This window comes from Hydra viridissima, unplaced genomic scaffold (genome assembly GCF_058129835.1).
Source record: "Hydra viridissima isolate aposymbiotic clone 2 unplaced genomic scaffold, HvirCarnegie_v1 scaffold_6, whole genome shotgun sequence".
Taxonomy (NCBI): Eukaryota; Metazoa; Cnidaria; class Hydrozoa; order Anthoathecata; family Hydridae; genus Hydra; species Hydra viridissima.
Window position 1 is genome coordinate 6,556,876 of NW_028324305.1, and position 21,953 is coordinate 6,578,828.

General features: G+C 27.3%; 1 protein-coding gene across 6 annotated transcripts in view; it reads left to right on the forward strand.

Annotated features, from left to right (window-relative positions):
• The first annotated feature begins 4,483 nt into the window (after window positions 1-4,483).
• Window positions 4,484-21,953, forward strand: part of LOC145190426 (phosphatidylinositol phosphatase PTPRQ-like) — a 32,550-nt gene continuing 15,080 nt past the window's right edge. The window contains exons 1-6 of one of the 6 annotated variants that reach the window (XM_090091183.1): window positions 4,484-4,559; window positions 9,440-9,497; window positions 10,705-11,010; window positions 11,779-11,825; window positions 19,085-19,382; window positions 19,654-19,686. In XM_090091183.1, coding sequence (XP_089947309.1) covers window positions 4,542-4,559; window positions 9,440-9,497; window positions 10,705-11,010; window positions 11,779-11,825; window positions 19,085-19,382; window positions 19,654-19,686 — 760 coding nt within the window. In that variant the 5' untranslated portion in view covers window positions 4,484-4,541. Of the gene's footprint in view, window positions 4,560-6,451; window positions 6,578-8,122; window positions 8,211-8,743; window positions 8,854-9,439; window positions 9,498-10,704; window positions 11,011-11,778; window positions 11,826-19,084; window positions 19,383-19,653; window positions 19,687-21,953 lie in introns of those variants that run through there. The other 5 variants (XM_090091182.1, XM_090091186.1, XM_090091181.1 and 2 more) reach the window with 5 other exon arrangements.

Genomic DNA, 21,953 nt, shown 5'->3' on the forward strand with positions numbered 1-21,953 from the left:
TAATTTGTTTTAATATTTTCTTAGGTATTTTCTTTTATGCAGATCTATTTTGATACTGAACCTACCCCCACGGACAAAATTTTACAATTTTTCATACGTTAGCAACACATTCTTTGATAATTCTCTTTTAGTTCTGGCAGAATATTGAAAACGGGAAAGGCGATAGCATTCTTTGTTTTATGAATGTCTTTACTTTATAAATGTAAATTCCATCAAATACACAGAAACAAAGAATCGATAATAATAGTACTGTCTGGAGGTGAATTTCAATATTCTATCCTATTTCTACCAGAGCTTTGTTAGTTTATCAGCTGTAAATATTATGATGAAATTTGAGGTATTACATGGTCTAAATGAAATGGTGTATTAAATTTGTTAAACGCGATTTAAGAGCTAGGTCACATTCTTCTAAAAACTTAGCTTTAATTTGCTTAGAAATTTATAAAAAACTTTTAACCTAATAAGAAAATTTTAAACTTTTACTCTTATTTACACTATTTAATTAAAAGGAAATGTTAAACATAAGAATTGCAAATAATTAGTTTTATAAGTAATTGATAGTGAAACAATACTTATACTCTCGCGTGCTTAATACAAGTGGGGGTTGCAATTTTAATCCAGATCTATTTAACGGGGAGGAGGGGGGGGTCTTAAAAAAAAGGGTGAGTGGGAATTTATCATCTGCCTATAATCAAAATCTCGTAAATCCCAATTAACATTTTTTACAGAACACGCATACAACAGTTTAATTCTAGGGTGGCTTGCGGTCAAATGCCCATTTTTAACATCTGTTTTATCATAATTTCAATAGGGTTTAATATGCTTATATAAGTTTTATAGTATGGTGAGGAATAAACCAAAAGCTCATTTTCGACAAATCGAGATTTACGAGATTTTTTATAGGTCGACGATTTTTAAAGCCTGATTACACTGAAAGTATTTTATTTTATCAGTGACATATTTTTTGTAGTTTTTCCCCTGAATTTTCTTTTTTAGTTTTGACTTTTAAGCTTTTTTGTATAACAAGTAAAAATTAATAAAGGGGGGGGGGGGGGGTTTAAGCTTTGAGTTGGTGAGAAAATTTACCGAAATTATTAAGCGTACCCTCCCGTATATTAGGCATGCGAGAGTAAAGCAATTGTAAAGAATTGATTTTTAATCTAATGCCCTTCGGGTTTTTATTACAGCTACTACTATTATTTGTCCGCAATCGTATATAAAATCGAAGGTATCTATACAAGGGTTATCAAGATAAACAAAGTCCCGCACTTAATAACAAATTTCTGAAACTCTTTTTTAAAAATTAAGTACATTATGCAAAATCAAAATGTGTTAAATGAAATAAACCAAAGGGTTATATGTTTTTCAACTTTGCAATTCTGATGAAGTTCTTTCATTAATTTGACCACTCTTTTGACACGAAGGTTAATGTGTGGACTATCTAGAACGGATTTGTGTCTATTCATATGCTTTAAAACGCACTTCATAATTCCAGAGAGTTTCGCTCAGAAATTTTATCAAGTAACTTTCATAAGTCTCCTCTTTGAACATTTGGTAGTTTTAGAGCTAATCTCCAGTCTTCTCCTTATTCTTCTTCCTCCTCATTTCTATACAGATTATTTTTTATTTTATCTCAGTTAATATTCCAAAATACGGAGACTTTCCAAATTAGTATAAAATAGAAGTTTGATAATTTTTTTTTTTTTGCAAAAATATTTTCTGACAAATATTTTCTGTAAAAAGAAATACTCATGAAATTCTCTGAAAATCCAGAAGGGAAAAAAGTACCCTTCCTAGCCAAAAAGTGCAAATGCAATTGGTCCAATCCTGTTGCTTTTCAGATTTCAAAAAGAGGTAACATTTCAAGACGTTACTTTTGTTTAGAAGGCACCTCTTCTAGGCTTTGTAGAATTATTGTATAATCTATGTCCCTTCTGAAGGCTATTTTTAGCATTTTATTTTGTTTTTTTAAAAAATCATAATCGTAAGAAAAAAACCCAAGCATAGAAAATAATTTTAAAAAAGGTATTAAAAGTTTCGTGCTTCCTAAAACAACTTTTAAAAAGTATCATATAAACCACTTTGATGTATTAAATATATGATATATAAAGTATATTAAAAAATCCTTTATTAGCTCTTATCACTTGATACTTTACAGAAAGTGTCCATATTTTTTTTGGATGTTTGCAACTTTAGGGTCTCAATTTTTTTACCTTTTTTTTTTTTTTTTTTTATCTCTAAACAGTTATAATATATTTACATAAAGTAAAACCTTACATAAAGCAAAACCTTACATAAAGCAAAACCTTACATAAAGCATTTCATAGCTGAATTATTTAAAGATTGACTGTTTTTTGAAAGGTGCAAACAATATTCATATCTATTCAAAAAGAATTAAATCACACTTTCTAATTATTGCAAAACTGATACCTTAACAAGAATATTTACTCCGGCATTTTTTGTAATAATAAAGAAACTATATAAAGAAATCTTCTTGGGTATGTCATCGATCATTTTCTTTATCGTTCATTTGATTTACCATTTTACCCATATGGTATGTTATCGTATTTGTATTTCAGATTTAACAAAATCATTGAAAAAAAAATTGTCTATTGAAGTTTAGTTTTTATATTTTGATTGATAAAAAATGTAAATGATAAATGTATATTTGATATAAAAATGTAATATGTAAACAAATGATTTGAAACTAAGCATCTTAGTGCTTATTTTACTACACAATTTTTATAGAGCATGTAAAAAGTTCATTTTTTATTGAAAAAAGAAATGAAAGTTCAATACTGTTTTTTAAAGCATTTATAAAATGGTAGCAAATGCGCGTGCAAAAGTTCTGAGCAGAGCTAAAATAATAAAATTCCAATACTTTTTGTTGGCTTTTATTTAATGTTTAAAAACGGTAAATAAAACATAAAGTATTTTTAATTAAAAAGAAGATTGTTTTGAATAAATTTTAAAAATGACAAACCGAAAACATATAAGTTTACCTGTCAAAGAAGCGGTATTATTGATATAAGGAAAGAAATAAAAATAGAATCTCTCAGGAAGTCAGGAAGGCCTCGAATCATATCTGAAAGACATGCTAAAATTTTAATTCGTGCCGTAAAAAATGATCCACCCAAAAATGTTGTCTTGTTAAATGCTGAAATGAAAGAATTTTATAATGTAAAATGTAGTTTTGACATAACAATTGCCGTTTGAGGTCTGCAAATTTATTTGGAAGACGTCCTGCAAAGAAACCTTTTATTTCTATAAAGAAGCAAAAAGCACGCTTGAGATTTGCAAATGAACATATGAATTGGTCAAGAGAATAATGGTCGAAAGTACTCTTTAGTTATGAATCCAAGTTTATGTCATTTGGATCTGATGGTATTAGATATGTTCGTCGACCAAAAGGCCATAGAAATGATCCTAAATACCAGCCACCAACAGTAAAGCACGGAGGTGGAAACGTTATGGTCTGGGGTTGCTTCAATAGAGATTGTGTTGGTCCTATCCATTTGATTAATGGCATAATGGGCAAAAGTATGTACAAAGGTATCATTATGGATGTTATACTACCACATGCTGAAGTCAAAATGTTTTGAGGATGGATATTTCAGCAGGAAAAAGAAGCAAAGCACAGTTCAACCGTTGTGAAAGACTTTTTCAAGACCAAAAAAATTCGATTAATGGAATGGCCTTCGCAAAGTCCTGACCTTAATTGCATTAAACATCTATGGAAACACCTTGATCGACAAATTTCAGCCAGAAAAACCAACAAGTAAATATAATTTATTTAAAATTCTGAAACAAAAATGGGAAAAAATCGACAATAATGTGATTATTAAGCTGGTGGACTCAATGTGTTGCCACTGTCAAGCAGTAATCAATTCCAAGGGTTTCAAGACGAAGTATTAAAGAAATTTACTTTAAATTACAACATTTTTAATAAAAAAATGTTTAAAGAAAAATCTACTTAGAGTATTTTTTTCTGCCCGGATACTTTTGCACGCGCATATTTCAATAAAATGAACTTTTTAGATAATATTGCTTAGATTTAGTAAAAAAAAATTAATTTGTTTTTAGAATTTTAATCAATTTTTTGACATTCCAGTGAAAATTTGAAAGAAATTGGACTTTTCATTGAAAAGTTATCTCAAGTTATGTGCTTCTCCGGATACTTTGGCATGCTTCTGTATTTCAAAACTTGATAAACATTTTAATGAGTTTACATAACTCAAAAAAGAAATAACTTTTCATGTCCGGTCTTTAACACAAGTTTTTAAAAATTAATAAATACTGTATTTCAACAAAACAAAAAAAAAACTCGTGTCACTAGGTCTTAAGCAAATCCAAACAAGTTGTAACGATTGAATCCAACTTCCTAAAAATACCACTAATTGTTAACTAGCTTGTATTTTTGAATATCTATTGCTTGGATTTCATCCATATTTAAAATTTGTAAATAAGTTTTTAGAATCAGCAGCAGAAGTTCACTTGTAAATATACTAAGTATGTTATAGCGACGATTCTATTTTTTAAATATGGCGGTACAGATGACGGTAAAGATAATTAATTTATATTTTAAATGATTTTCGTAGATTGTAAAAGTATTTCAAAATTTTCATGATAATATATAAAACAAAATCTCAAATTGTGCAGGTCTAATTTATTACCAACGTTTTTTTTATTTATTTATTTTTTTTTTTTTGTTATATTAAGTATATTTAAAAATTTCATTTGCCGTGGCCCTCGAAATTGGGGAAATCTTATTCAGATGTCGGAACCAATTTTCCGATTTTTTTTTTCAATTTAATCGAAATTTTTTGTTATTTATAAGAAAAATTCAGTATCATATCAAATTTTAGTTAAATTTTATGTTTATTCCTTAAAAACACATACCAACCACGGGCGGGGGAAATATGCTCCCAATCAGTATTCAATATAAGAACAATATTCAACAAAATATTCTTTTAAACGAATTTGTAGAGAAACTAATCTAAATGCAGAGAAGCTGAACTATCAATAGCTTAAGTGATCTCTTAGATTTTAACCAAGCTTGGTCTCTGGCGAGCAAATCCATGCAAAACGCTTATTTGTTAATGTTAGAACTTTGCCTTTCATTCATCACAGGGAATGTCGTTGAAATTACATCTGTGGGCAGATATGTCATATTGGTTTTTCAATACGCAATAAGATGCATTTTAAGGTCCCCTTTTACACTTTTTTTCTTTTAAATAGTTTGATTGTGTTGAATATTTTGACTAATTTTAAGCAAAGCTGCAGTAACAATCGTTGATAAATATTTGACAGAATTTTCAAAAACTTTTATGAGTTTTATCAACGTCATGTCAGATTTTTTGTAAAATCCTAATAACACGAAGTAAAAGTATCTTTCTCCATAAGTTTGGTAAATCATTAAGAAGAAAATCTTTTTGAACCTGTAATGACTTTTGGTTTTGTAAAGGCATTTATTCCGATATTGTAAAATATCCTTTTGAAACATTTTTATTGATTCCTAAAAAATTATGATACAGGTTATTCGCTTTACATTTGTATCGTTCACAATACAAAAAAATACCAAGTTACCAGTAAATTTTTATCAAAATGGAAATCTTTGTTTTAGATTATTGAGAATAAAGGTAATAAATGTTAAAATCAGTGTAACAAGCTAATTACTTTCTTAACATATTATAAGTATAGTAAATCCAAATTGAATTTATTTGACTGGTGATGATGAAAAACTTTTTATTCATAATTCCAACACTCTCATTATAATGAGAATATCGAATAACATGCCATTTATCTCACACTAAGTTTTTTTAATGTTTTAAAAAACGGCACCGAAAATCAAAAAAAAAAATCAGAGGAAAATTAGGTGGCCGCTGTAAAAACTGATGTTTCAAGGGCGAAGATTCAGCCACTTATTAGAATGATCAAAGGTAGTTGCCATTCATTTAAAGCAAAGCTATTAGTTAGAATCTTTTAAAGCATAATTGCTGAAAGAAATAGCAGAACTGGCTAAAATTTCACGCTACTAAAATTGTAGAAAATTTTAAGGAGACCCTAATATGATTAACTATATATATATATATATATATATATATATATATATATATATATATATATATATATATATATATATATATATTATGATAATAATTTTTGTATCTTTTCTTTCTTAACCACAACTGTTTTATGACCGAAAACTGAACCAAATGGCAATGAATTCTGATCAAACGCCAAGCAGTTCGGGTACCAAACATTTTTAATTTATAAATTATGTCAGTTAATCATCAGGGTTAAATCATTTCAATGTTAATTGTTCAAACTTCGGCAATAATATCAAGCCATGTACTCCAGTTATTAAATCTGAACAAAATGCAACAATTGAATCTAACTTTTCAATAAGGCTACTAAAGATTAACCAGTTTGTATTTCTGAATACGTATTGCTTGAATTCATATTTAAAATTTCTTACGTGAATTTTTACAATAACAAGTAGAAGTTCTTTTTTAAAAATACTGAGAAAACTACGACAACGATTTTTTAACAAATGAAGACACAAATAACAGTAAAGGTTTTTGTAATTTTTTGATTATATTTGAAAATTTTAAAATAGTTTTAAAAAATATCCTGTTAACATATGAAATACATCAAATAAGGCTCCGTTATAATAAATTATTTCTTTCTGTTCTATTGAGCATTTTCTCACTCGTTTTCAATTGAAGAGGACACGTTGTAAAAATCTTCCAATTATCAAATGTTTCATATTGAAATCTTGAAACATTTCTTCGTGTTAAATTTCTTAGATTGAGGGTAATAAATAGCAATTCTTTAAACAATCTAAAATACTAATTGAGTTCTTTACAAATATTAAATATAGTAAATATATGATAAATTTTTTTAAGACCCGCAAATGGCGAATGAAATACTATCCATCTATGATTTAAATATTCTCATTGTCATTAGAGTATAACAGTTCAAATAAATCATTGTTAAATTAAATGTTTTTAAACAACTCAAAAGACCATAAACATATTGAAAAAATCAGCACCTTCTGTTGAAACGGATAAATTAGAAGTTAGAAGAGCAAAGTTTCGCTCATTCTCCTCAAAGATCTAAGTTGCTGTGAAGTTATCTGTAGCTACTGCTATAATCAGTTGCCATTCAATCGAAGCGAACCTGTTAGTTAAAAAGGGTTTCAAAGAAGCATCATTGCAGGAAAAATTGAAGAACCGATTAAAGTTTCTTAAAAACAGATTAACACAAAATGGCTCAACTTTCTGTAAACCGATGTGTTCATCAGGTAAATCAGACAACCCCGGGTAACTGTACTCAAGCGATTGTGATATCTAAGAATCTACAGCACGTTTAAGTTTAATTAGAAATAATTATGTCAAAACCATTTTTTTTTTTTTTTTTTGCCAATTGCTTTTAAAAGCTGCAGATTTTTAATTGAACATGAAAAACCTTTACAGAACTTTTAAATTAGGAAACTTAGCAACATCGGTACTAAGTTCATTTAGTCCTGTAACGATTTTGGGTTTGAGAATTGGGATCTACACATTAAAATATTAGAATTGTATACATAACGTATTGCTCCTTGCAATTTATCAAAAATTCATTCAATGTGCTTCAAAAGAGTGCAACTAATATGAAGCGTTTAAAGAGTTGAACATCATTCTGCCGGAATTAAAGCAGCTTATAAATTCGAAAATTAAAAAAAAAACAGACAAATAGAATTGATATAACCTTTCAATAAATTTTAAGAAGCTTTGTCCAAAACTAAATTCGAATACTCAGCAAACAGTTCTTACGAAATACTGAAATGTTCGGCCGCCGAATAGTTACGGATTCCTAAATTGTTTATCTCAAATATTCTCCAATTTAAATTATAATCATATAATGTAATTATAAAAAATAAAGATTATAATTCTTTATTTAAATCTAAACTATGCGAGTTCCACTACTTTGATTTGAATTTGACAATAGTTAAGAATGTAGCTAACTGTCAATAACTGAACTGTATTTCAATACCTAAGGCCAATGCTGTTTTTCACGTTACAGAAATTTTCAAAAAGCATCAATCTTCACTTGGAATCTTAAGTGAACAAGCATCTGAAGTATCGCAAGGACCAACCCCATAAAACTCTATCTTTTTAAAGCAGTATATGAAATGAATTAAAAGCAATATTGATAAACTTTAGTATGTAAAAAAATAAAAAGTTCTCTCTTTAAATCAAAAAGAAATAAGGATTTACTCATAGTGTATAAAATTTAGGAAACTTTTCTAGAAACTTTTCAGTTGTAGTCTACAAAATGGGATTTGTGATAATATGTACATTTTGACTATAAATGCTGTATCAAAACTTTTGTTTTTTATTTTTCTTTAAGTTTTTAGTTTGGTTAAAAAAAAGTTATGAGCTGTGAATATTTATGCTGTGTGTGGAACCAAAAAATCTCTATGTGATTATTACCCAAATCATACTAACAATAAAATATGGTTTATTTATAGTATTTTATTCATAGCAATAAATAGGAGAAAAATCTTTAGAAAAAATTTAAATCTGATAAGTACTGCAATTGCATTGTCGTTACATATTTGCATGGTGGTGGTGGTTGTAGTGATGGTTGTGAGAACATTTGTTTTTCAAGTTACTTTAATCTTAATGAAGTACATTTGTAAAATATCTAAACAGATCAACTATCATGCCTACATAGAAACTAAAAAATTGAATGATCCCATCAGATGATATTCTGATTGATTGAGACAAATAATGCTGTTTCAACAAGATGGGATTTTTCCCCACACAGCTTGCACAGTCAAAGCATAGATTGATAAAAATCAATTAAGTATAATACCTATTTTAGATTAGCAATGTTTTATTATGATATACTATTTTTTAAAATTTTATGTACTTATTTTTTCTGAAAATACTGAATTAAGATTTTTTTGGTATAAAATCTAAATGAACTTAAAGTTATAGTTTGAGGATTTATTTTCATAATGGCTATTCATTATACCTGAAAATGCATTGCAACAAATATTACAACACACATCACAAGGTACACTTGTTCAAGTGTACCTTGTGATGTGTGTTGCAAGAGCAAGTTGGCTCAAAAGAAACACCTGGTTTTACTTGTATAAGATAAACTAACCTGAAAATCAGAATATTAAGAAAGTTTTAGCAAATTAATTGTTAGAAAACTGGAATTTATAAAAAATAAGAGGTTTTACAATTTTAAATTACAATTTTGTAATCAGGTGAGTTTCATGGTTATAATTAGGGTGGCAGCATGAAAAGTATATTCCCAAGTCTTCTATAATGTATTCATAACTAAAATAACTGTTTCAATGACTTTATATTTTAATTTTTCATTGATGTTCTAGTAATTTACATTGTTTGTGTCATAATTCATGGAAAGCATTTCAATTTAGATTTCATTCATCAATTGTTTTATATGGCTTTTTAATTCTATTTCCAATGGAAATGCAGGTATTTATTTGATCTTACTAAATCCTATTAATCATATCCATGCAATATGTATACTATATTAAATATAAAGATACGATAAGTACTTAATTATTATCAGTGATATATAGTTAGTTGCAAAAGTTACAGGCTGAAGTTGTATTCTGAATTTTACGGTTTTATTTCAAAAAACATAAAAGTAATCAATACTGTTTAACTTTTTGAAATTCTTAATTTGTAATTTTTTTAAACATCACTCCATTTAAAATTGCCACTGAATTCTTAAGTGAAAGATATTTTCAATCATTTTAAACGAATCATAAACTACATAACAGAAATATAAATGAAAGTTAAAGTAATGTTTAACTATTATGTAACTTCATTTTTTAAAAACACTTTATTAATAGTTATTTAATGGAAGAATGGCAACAGTTATAAAGGCTAAAGATACTCTTACACTTTATATTAACTGCCACCCTTTTTAGGATTGGTTGTACTAAATTTTTTATCACAAAATGCCTAATTTTAGAGCATTCCTCTGGAAGAGTTGGTTTTTTTAATTATGATTAATCTTTTTCTATATGCTTAGCTTTATGATCTTGTAAATGATTTACAGGGCTTGTATCTGATGATTACAGTTCATTTGCTTTGAGGTATTTGTAAACATCTCAGATTGGGAAGTCTAAAACTGTTTTTGCTACATGTTTGGGTTCATTCACTTGCTGAAAAATAAACAACCCTTAAAGATCCAAAACATTTGCACCAATCTTTAAACAGTTTTTTAAATTTTACCAACCTTCCAGACAGGTTGCCCATCACAGAAATGCTTAGAAAATAGATTATTAATCTTGGCAGTTCTTTTTTTTTTATGGCACAATTTTGAATGTTTTATTATGAAATTATTGGAATTTATCAATGAATCTGCAAAATAATAATAGAAAACCTTTAGATTGCATATTTCATCAATGTTTTAGTCTTCTTATAAGTTTATTAATGACATTGATATAATAGGTAAAGTGTTGTATACCTGCTTTTATCTTTGGCCTTAAATAATCATTTGTATACATTTATCTATCATGACATTTCTCTACAAAAGGTTTTTCAAATGTGACTTTTGAATCTATTTTAAACCTATATACTACCTTTTGTAACTTACTTTATATCCATAGATACATATATACTTCATCATTAAAGTAAACAAAGATATTAACAAACATTTTTTTTTTTTTAGCCTGCCCTCAGAATGATACAGAAATCATGTTTTATAACAGTAAACTTAGTTTAAAAAGAACCATCGAAAAATCTGATGATGTAATTGCTATTGATTGGTCAAAACTTGATTTTGAACCACTTGAGAACCGTGTTGTTTTAGTTTTAATTGGATCAGGAAAATTCATCTTAATGAATAATACTATCTTGCGTTACATGAATCAAAGTATTATAAGAATATCCGGCATCCATAAAATCTTTGTTCTAACAATTCAAATTGGTGGTTGCATTTTGTTGCCAATTCATTTTTTTAGAAGTAGTTTTACAGGTAGACAATTTAAATTATTTTTCAGTGTAGTATCAAGTCTTACATTCTATTATTCATAGGTCTAGTCTAATTCTCATATATGGTTAGTTTTCAACTTCAAAAAAAAAGCTGCTGCTTTTTATATTGACAGGGTTAAAATTAAGGTTAGATTACCAATCAAATTCTGTTAGATGTTAAAATAGTACATAGAATGATATATGTTATAATTTTAACATATTATGATCTTAATACAATATGATGTGGATATTTTAGCATCTTATAATACTATCATAATATCCTGATATCAATATTTAAAAATCTAAATTTTGAGCAGTATTTGATTAATAGTTTTTTTTTACTTAAGTATTATTTTTTGTTATCAATTTTTGTTATTGTTTTAAATTAATTCATATTGGTATTGAAAACATTTCTTGATTTTTGACAAATCTTTAGTAAGATCAAAAACATAAAAGATAAACTTAGTTCAAAGATTTATAATTATATTTATAATTTTTGTTAAATAAATCATCAACAATAATATGAAAGAGAAATGTCAAATTATAAATGAGTGACTAATAAGCTGAAATACTTAAGTATTCAAATTGAAATCTGCTAAATAAAATAAGAAGTTGATAAATTGAGATACTTGAAGTGTCATCACATTGCAGTTTGTAATTTGTCTTTCTTTTTTTTTTTTTAATGTTTTCATTAAGTTTGGAAAACAGAGTTTAGACCTTTGTTTTTAGACATTTTTTTAAAAAGATTTCTGAAACAAAAAATATTTTCTAGGTTGTCCTGGAATGTATGATTTGTTACTTTTAGCTCACCCAACCAAAGTAAGTCAACATTTGATATCAAATATTATTTCAGATGTTTTGAACTATTGTTTTTAGATTTAATGTTTAATCCTTTCTTTACTCTTTTATATGAAATAAATTTATAAAACTTTTGCTCAGAAGATGAAAGAGTTTATGAGTTATCAGGTTTTGAATTTTTATATGGTTTCCAAAAAAGATTCAGTTTTTACTTCAGTTAAAGTTTTATTATTACTGAATAACAGGAGAAATAATGCTAAAACAATTACTAAGAATAAAAATTTAGAAAAATGATTGGATGAAAAGTTCAAAAATTTCCTTTTTAATCACTAAAAAATGTGCTCAAAAAAATGTAGCTTATGTAATTTAACTTAGGTATGATACATGTTTACTCTGCATTACATAAAGTGAGAACTTAAAAAAAAAAAGTTCCAAAGTTTTAAAAACAATAATCAAATATCCATGCTTATTGTATAATATTATATAAAGTATAAAGCATTTGTTACAGTATGCATGGTGTTCTATCATGTCTAGCACCAGCCTTTGTGAACCTGTTCAGTGTTTATGAAACATGTTCTGCAAACCCTCAGCAAAATCTGCTAAAAAAATTTTTTTTATCAGATTTATGTGTTGTTATTATTAAGTACTTGTTTTCATCTCTTAAATGGGAGTCTTTCTAGGATCAGATTTAAAGCCAGTTTAAAAATCAATGTAGATAAAAAGCAACTGTACCATTTTTAATGTATTTAAGTTGTATCACAAAAATCAATAAAGCTTTGAAACAACTGAGCAACGGCTGAAGCATTTAGTTTTGATAAACTGACAATATTGTCCTTTTCAAATTCATAAAGTAATTTTAAGTCACTCCACTTTGCAACTTTAACCAAACCATCAACTGGAAAATTTTATTGATTCATTTTTTTTTAGTTAACCAGTTGTTACAAACAGATTTTATCAGTTGAACATAATAAAATAGAAGGAAGATATCACTAGTGGTATAGCTGGTTCAAACTTTTTTGACAAGTTTTTTACATTATTATTGTCATGAGTAATTGCTACTGTGATATTAACATTTACCAAGATCTTTAAATTGAAAAAAATTCAAAAGTTCTACCAATCATTTTTGGAGTGTAGTTCTTTTCACCAATTTAAGTCAAACAGTTCATACAAGTCATAAGTTTTAAAATAACATTCATTTTATGACCTGCCAGTATAGAATCTCAATAATAGATACCTCAATCTTTGAAAATCTGTAATGTCTTCTTTTAATGGTTCTGAATGGTAAATATTTATCCTGATTCTACTAGAATCGTATGCTATAAAAGTCTTTCAGGTGTGAAATGTATTGGAACTTAATTTTATTAGTTAAAAAATATAGAGATCTAGTTTTTTAAACTATTTTTCCAGTAAACATTAGAATTTATAGTATTTGGTTACCATAAAAACAATTATAGTGCAAAATATTTGATTGCAATTTATACTGTACCTTTATAACAATTCAAATCTTCTGAAACTTCAAACAATTCCATTTTGAAGCATTAGAAAAGAAAACTTGGAAGTAGAAGGAAGTTTCCAAGTTGATAAAAACTTAGTTAAGTGTAATCATTGCAAGTTGAAGATCAGTAACGAACATGGTAGTAAGAGCTGAGAATCATGTAACAAAATACATTTAGAGAAGTTCAAGACAATCAAAGCAATAAAAGTTTCTAGTTGATTGTTGTATATATGTTTAGAAGATCTAAGACTACCAATAGTCTTGTTTCTAATGCTTCAGGCCTGTTGAATGTGTTGGTTTCTGAGAGTCCAATTTTCATCCCAACTCAAGGGAGAAAGCTGAAACCTTTTAATCTGTCATTATTTGAGTTTGCTAGAAAAAGATTTTGGAAACTGCCATTTTGAAGTAAATTGTGGAAATTCAGAAGCATTTCAGTAATATCCATCTTTTTCCATGGATTGTTAAAAGAGAAAAAGATATCAGAATTGGCATGTTTAAAGACCTACAAGAAGAATTGCAAAATTTCTAAGATCAGGGAGAAAATATGATAGATAGTTGATCAATAATATTGGATTATATATATAAGCAATTTTGTTGAACAAATGAAGACAGATAGACCCCTTCCTCTCTAGACAAAATGCAAGGGGATTCTTTTTATCTCTTTAATGCTGTTCACTGATGAATATCTATTGTGATAACATATTTTTCCGAAATTTTAGTATCTGATACTCACTGATGAATCCTTTTACTTTTTTGGAATGAGGTTTAGAGCAGCCATATTGCCCTTTCAGTTCCTCATTTACATGACAGATTTATGGATGGCAATCCCAGCATCCTGTGCAAACTTTGATCACGTAATCCTGAGAATTTTCACAAAAATTTCCCGGGGTTTTAAGAATGTAAAAAAAAAGTAAAGATAAAAGAAATAAAACAGGGATTAAGCTATTAACTTATTTGTACATCATAAAATGTCTAGTAAATATAGTCTTTGGTAAAATATTTGTTTCATACATGTTTATTTTCTTTGGAATATTTTAATTTAATTTTAAATTTTCAGCTTCATTTTAACTCCAAATCGTCACATGAGAGTTAGAGGGTACTATCTGCTTTTTTTTATATTATAAGAATTTATTAATAAGTTTTAGTTAACAATTAATAATAAAAACAAAAAAATTTAAAAATTTTGTAAATAGTTTTATTAGTTTAATTATGAAACATAAATAAAAAAAAAAGATGTATTATATAAATTATAAAATGACAGGAATAAAAACATTTTAACTAAAAAAAATTGAAAGTTAAGTTCTCAGAACAACAACAAAAAATTCGATAGAACCCAATAATTCTTATGCGACGAAATGTATGCGTGATTCTCAAAATTTTTCAATTAGGGTTTAAATTAATGAAGTTTTCAAAATATAGAAGGTTTATTAAATAAATAAACTTTTTTTACAGTTATTCAAAGTGGTAGTCATTTTCATAGAAATAAATTCAGTTAGAATTATAGATCTGATAAAGAAACATAAGTTGAAATAATTCAAGAGCATTAGAACTCTAAAAAAGTTAGAACTTAAGTAAATATCATGACGAAATATGCTGAATTCAATAGCACAAATCTTATATGGAGACAATTCTTAAGTGGTACAGATGAAACAGTTGTGTGCAAAGTTAATGCATGCAAAAAAATATTGAAAGGTCTTCATTCCCATTTACTGTCCAATAAACTTAAAGTAACATTTCAATCACAAGCACCAAGTTTATCCACAAGAGCTTCAAATTCAAAAGATTTAGAAGAAGATTCTCTAAATAAAAAACCAAAATCAAAAACTATTTTTCAACAACATCAAAAAAAGAAGAAAATTTATCTGAAGTGTGGCAGCAAATGATGGTATATCAGTTAGTACAATTTGTAATTCCATAAATATACGAGCTAGGTTAGTTGCACAAATATATAAAAATGTCCCAAAATCACGTAATACTATCAGAAAAATGGTATTAGACTACTACGAGCAGATTAAAAAGCAAGTTATAAAACAAATAATTGATCAAATTTTACCAGGCTCTAAATTTTCCTGAACACTTGATGAGTGGACTTCTTTTAGAAGCTGCAAATATATGAATGTGAATGTACATGAGTTGAAATTTAAGTTTTTGGCGATTTGAATTTAGGTTTGATTTGCATTTTAGGGTCTATGCCAGCAGAAAAGTGCGTTTTTACTTTTAAAAGAAAGACTCCACAAATTTAAAATAAACCTTGAGGATGATATCATTGGTATTATGACTGATGGTGCAAGTGTTATGAAGAAACTTGGAAAAATTCTAGAAATTGATCAATAGTTATGCTTTGGCCACGCTCTACAACTGGCAGTTTTATCAGTTCTTTACAAAAAAGATGCCAGTCACTTGGAAGTTTGATGAGAACACTGTTTTTGCAAATTTAGATAACAACAGTGATGAAAACAAAGATGATTGTAATAATGAATATGTTTATGAAGAGGAAGGCTGTAACAAAAGTTAGGAAAATCATAAAAGTATTTAAAAGATACCCAACAAAAAATAAAAACTATTTACAAAATTACATAAAAGTTGAGTTTGGAAAAGTCATCCATTTAATCATGGATTGCAAAATCCAATGGAGCAGTTTGTTACTTATGCTTAAAAGATTTGACAAGTTAAAATATTGTGTTAAAAAAGAATTTCTAGATTTAGAATTGGATTCCAATTTTGATGATTCAATTAAGATGAACAAAAAATGAATATAAAACCATATCAGATTTAGTAGTACTTTTGACTCCCGTTAAACACTTTGTTGACAAGGTGCAACTTTAATTACAGCTGACATTGCATTAGAGTTTATGTTGACCAAAAAAAACAACAATCTGAGTTAAGAAAACTGAGTCACTGAATTAAAGAGAGAAGAATACCATTAAGCAGCACAGTTTATTATGTTCATAATGCTTAGGTTACTTCATTGAAAATCCCAGATGCTTTTGTACGAAATATAAGTGCTCAAAATAAAAAAATTATAATAAACCTTATAAAGCATCTAAACTCGGCAGATATAAAGACATCAGCAGATGTGAACAGTGATAGTTATGTTCAGCTGAACAAGGCTTTATCAACCAAGGAGTGTGATAATAAAATCAAAATTGTTAGTGAAGAATTAAATGAAGTTATGGAAAAAAAGATTGGCAGCAACACAAACGCTACATATAAGGGAAGAAAGTATAACTTCTAAAATTCAAAAAGAAATGTCATTATTTGAAAGTAGTACCACAAGAGGTAATCATCATCAAAAAGCATATGATTATATGCTATCTATATGGCCAACAAGTGTGGAGAACAAACAAGCATTCTCAGCGGCTGGGTTTTTATGCTCAAAAAATTGAACGCAATTAAACCACAAAATGATTGATGCATTCAGTTTTTTAAGGTGGTACTTTCAAAAATGAATATAATTTGTGTATACTCATGTAGATTCATATTATTTTTATTTATATTGTGTTATCTTTTTATTATATTGTTTTATAATTTAAATGTCTAAGGTTCATTAAAAGAACTATTTTAGTTAACTAAAAAATGAAAAATGATTAATTTATTGATAATATAATTACATTATCAATAAATTAATCATTTTTCAGTGCTTAATGAGTACTTAAAAATCTGTTTTTCACATTCTTCACCACCAATCATTGTTTCTGCTTCCTAATTAATCCAGGGATTTCCCGCCAATAAATATCTCAATCTCAAAATACCAGGATTGAGAATGTCTGGGATTTTAATATCCCTTGGCAGATTGCTACTTAAGTGAAAAAGATCAGTTGATCAAGTGTATGAGAACTCAAGTGAAGAATGGCTAGTGGAATGAGACCCAAAGATTATTAGCTAAATCTGTAAGTTAACTGTCAAGGACTGGGACATATTCCCTAATGGCATGTTCTTGGGATTTCAATGAGTGTTACTCTATTTCAATGATGATCTCTCAAAAACTATCCAAGTTCTGTGATTTCATCCATTTCATTCCAACACTCCTGTTTGGTCACTCAGCTTCAAGAAGAAGTAGTTTTCAACATTAGGGTTTATTTGGACAAATTTTAGGAACCAATTGGGTTCAGAGAAGATATGCTGCTGTTAAAGATATATATAATACTACATAATCTTTATTTATAAGTAAACATTTTGAAAAGTAGGTGAATAAATAAACAAATAGCTGTACTTAAATCATTGTTAACTTTGTATGGAATGAGTTTTGAAGTGAAAATGTATATCACTAGAACTAAGATATTTGTATAATTTTTCTTTTGGGAAAAATGTAGTTTTAGTCTCAGTCAGGCAAAGGTTGAGAAATCTAATAGCATAGTTAAATGAATTTCTTTCCAAGAAACCTCTGAAAGGTGCATAAAAGGTTTTTTCCAGGCATAGTTTGCAAAAAACTTTGCACTCAAAATATGTTTTCATTAATTCTTTTACATCTTTGGGTAGAAACTTTCACTAATTCTTCTACATCTTTTTGTAGAATTGCTAACAATCCTTTCTCTTTAAAATATTTTTTATGTTTTTATTCTTAATGTTCTTTGACTTCGAAGTTATTTTTTAATCTTGATGATGATCTGGGAGGTGTCAGTAGTTTAATAATAGCTCTTGTGTTTAATTATTTTTTTAAATCAAGTCAACAGTCTTTTTGTGTTTTATTTTAAGTTCATTATTTTCCTGTTTGCAAATATTGTCAAGAGTTTCTTTTCAGATTCTTCAATTTTAATGAGTTTGTGCAAGTTTTCTTTTCCTTTCAGAATATATTTGTAGTATATCTGAATCGTGCAGTTGCTTAATCATTACTATTGCTCTTCCAGAGTCATAATAAGAATTATATTATTAAAAAACTTCATTTATTTATTGTTTAATGTTTATCTTGTCCCAGGAAGAATATCAATCATCAGTGAACCATGATTTAATTATATGTATCAGGGAATAAATCAAAATTTGCTTTTGAAATAATGAATAAACAAATGTTAAAGAAAAGAGTAATAAAAGTTTTTAATAAAAAGTAATGAATATATAGTAATAAAGTAATTACATTTTTTAAATTGTGAGTACATGGTAATAAAATGTATTTGGAGGTGTTAAATTTTATTTTGTGTGTAAATTTTTTTTTCTTCTGCATTGTCATCTTCCTGGGGAATCTTGAGTTTACATCATCATGAACATTTAAATTTTTTCTGGTCATAACTTGTAATTCTTCCTCAGAAATGATAAAAAGATTCTCTGGAATGAAATAAAAAATGAAACTCCATTTAATATTTAATTCAGTCAGCTATCTGAAAACTATCTTAATAAAATTTTGAAAAATTAACTCCTGTAAATAACACTCTGCACTAGTGACATCATAAAGAGCATTATTTGGCTGGAGAAGTATAATTTAGTCTATCCATATTTTATACTGACTTTAGTCTTAGGATATACTATGACCTGGTGATTCAAAATTGAATTACCATAAGACATTATTAAGCTTATAAAAATCATAGTAATGCCTACATCAGCAAATACTTTTAAATAAATGAGAAGCATGTTTTTTTATATTACCATATAGCAATCACAGAATTGTTATATCTTAGTTAAAATTTAAGAAACAGCTTTCAACTTTATGAAATGTCACAACAAATATTTATAATACATTATTTCAAGATAAATCACAATAAGGCAGCACAAACTTTTGTGATAAAATAGTATAAAAAAAAAAGACTAATTCCAAAATAAGATTTTGAAGTTCTATCTCATTTTAAAAACTTAGGAATGGAGGTACACAAATAATCTTTCAAAAACAAAATGGGATTCATCTTCACTCAATCAATACGGAAGTTTATTTGATTCAGCTGATATAAAAACAGTTAGATACTACTCAAGTAGCTATTCTAGCTATTGTTTTGGGCTGTTCTCATCTCCATTGGATCTTCCCAATTATTGGGCAAGTTTTAAAGTTGATCAAGAAAGTAACTTTTATTCGTTGCTTTTATCTGGCACTAAATTAAATACTGGAAATGTGCAGTTAGTTGAAGAAAAAAATGGTCTTTTACAAAAAGTTGTTGCATGTATGCATTGTTTTATTATTTGTTTTTTATATTTTTTCTGAAGTTTTTAATAAAAATAATAGATGTTACATGAATTTATATAAAATAAATTTCATGCTTTGAAAATAGTTAAGTTTTTTTATTGCTGTGGTTCCCAAGATTTTACAAGCAAATGTTATAACTAAAGTAAATTTGCAATCAGATTCTTTATACATTCTGTAAATTTGATTATTTTACAATGAAACAAATCTGTCATCAGTACAATTTTATCTAAAATCTTTTTCATTATCAGCTTTGTCAGTGAGAGATGGAGGCTTCCAGGATTGTAAGTTTGTATTAATATTTAACTACATTTTGGTATACTAATGTCATTTGATTTTTTTATAACTTTTTTTAGATAGAAAATAGTGTTAAAAAAACTTAAGACTGCACAACCATGTTTTATTCTAGGAGTAAAATACATTTATACTGTCTTAAATATCGTTTAAAAAAATCCTTCAGATTCAAGGTTATCTAAACATGATCACATTTAATGAAAAAGTTATAAATAATTTTTTTTAAAACTAATAATTTAAATTTTACATAATTTTATTATTTGCATTTTTATTTTAACCATTTAAACCTGATTGGTTAAATGTAAACTAAATTAAATTCTATAATGAATTGTTTTCTTTTTGAATATGAGTTAAGTTAAATCTGAGTAAATTTTGGTAAAATTTACCTAAAAAACCTTTTATTGAAGAAAAATAGAGTTTGCAATTTATAACAGTATAGGAATATATTTAATCTTTATCTATAAAAAGTTCTTATGCTACTTCCTTTCTCTTTTTTTCATAAATACAGTTTTTTTATTCTAGAACTTTCTTTTGGTAGAAAAGATTCTTATCTCAAAACTTTGTTTTTAATATTTTTTTTCTTTTCATGTTCTTTCCAAAGTTCTAATCAGCATAAAAGCATTAGGCTTTCTAAGTACTTGTTTAAAACTTTGTTTGCTGATTAGGATGTTGGATTTTTTGACCCCTCTAGTTTTTGACTTTGCAATGATATTTTGCAACGTTGAAGAAAATCCCATATTATCAACAATAGTAGTTTTCATCACAGGGATAGTTTCATGTTTGCTCTAATTCAAATTGCCTAGTTCCAATAAGGTTTATTTTTTTAGCAGTTTGAAAAGGTGCTTGGGATCTTAAGAAGTCCTGTTTTAAGTTTTGATATTCCAAAATGGTCTATGGTTTCTAAGTCAGAAAACATGTTTCCATTGAATTCTTCAAAGCTTTTTTCATACCCATCTTTTCTTTGTCATCTAAAGTAATCTTAAATGACTTCATGATGGTTGTCACAATTGAAAATGTATGCACTGATCCATACATCCCATCCAGAGAGCAATTTGGTAGCTTTCTCCAAATGTGCTATGATGTTCACCAGCTTTTCACACAAGTTCCAATCCTGTAAAGAAAATTCAATGTCATTGGAAGGATGGCTGAGCAGTATGGTATTTCAGGTACAGAAGTTTTTCAACCATATAATAAGTTGAATTCTAGCATGTTGGGACATCATTTTTGAGCCCAAATCTGTCAAAATTCTTCATTAAAATTTCTTCTTGTTTGCAGAGCTCAGAAAAGAAATATTTTGAACCAATTTTTTTTTTATCAAGCTTACAACACTTAAATTGTTTTAAGCTTGATAAAAAACATTGGTTCAGAGTAAAAAAAGTTCTTTTTTGATCACAAGTTAAAGTTAATGATTCAAACACCCAGCAGGCCTGTAAATATGCTTTTGTTTTTTGAAAGCTTCATTCTATTTGTCAACTATGATCTTGTCTTGTCTCTCACTCTTGTGTAACATTATCAAGTTTTTGAAAAAGGTTTGAAGCATGTTTCATCAAACTTAGAACATGACCAACAGAATTTGATCTGCTTCCAATTGTTTGAAATGAATTGTGGCATCATGTACCTACTATAAAAGGATGACCAAGCATCAGGAACTGAAATTTCAGCCAAAATCAAACAAACAAAGTTTCTGAAATAAAATTTTTGTTTTCAGGTTCAGCCATTACCAATACCAAAGCCGAAAGTTTCTATTCACTAAAAATCAGTTTCTTTTAATTATTAGTCTTATGATAAACTTAGACAGATTAGTCTCATGATACACTTAAAAAATCTGTTGCTTTTTTCTAATTATCTACTTACAATCATGGATTTTCTTTAAATAAATGTAACAAAAATTTTGATAAATATAACAGTTTTCTTTATATAAGTTCATATAATAAATATTAATATTGTTAGTTTCAATTCTATTCTAGATAGCTATTCCTTAGGAGTGTCTTTTTTTAAAACATTTAATTAATCAGTCTTAAATTGCTTTAATATAAAAAAAGTTTAGGTTTTTTTTGGAGTTTTAGGTGCAAAGTTCTGATCTTTAAGGTAATCTAATTTAATGTTGGATAACCCAACAATGTAAGATAAAATAATTTACACAATAAGAATTATTGTAAATTTCCTTGTATTAATGTAGCAGATCTTGTCAGAAACCAAATGAGTGATCAAAGACTTGTTAAATAACTGGTTCTTATTTGGTTGTTAAGTGATTTAT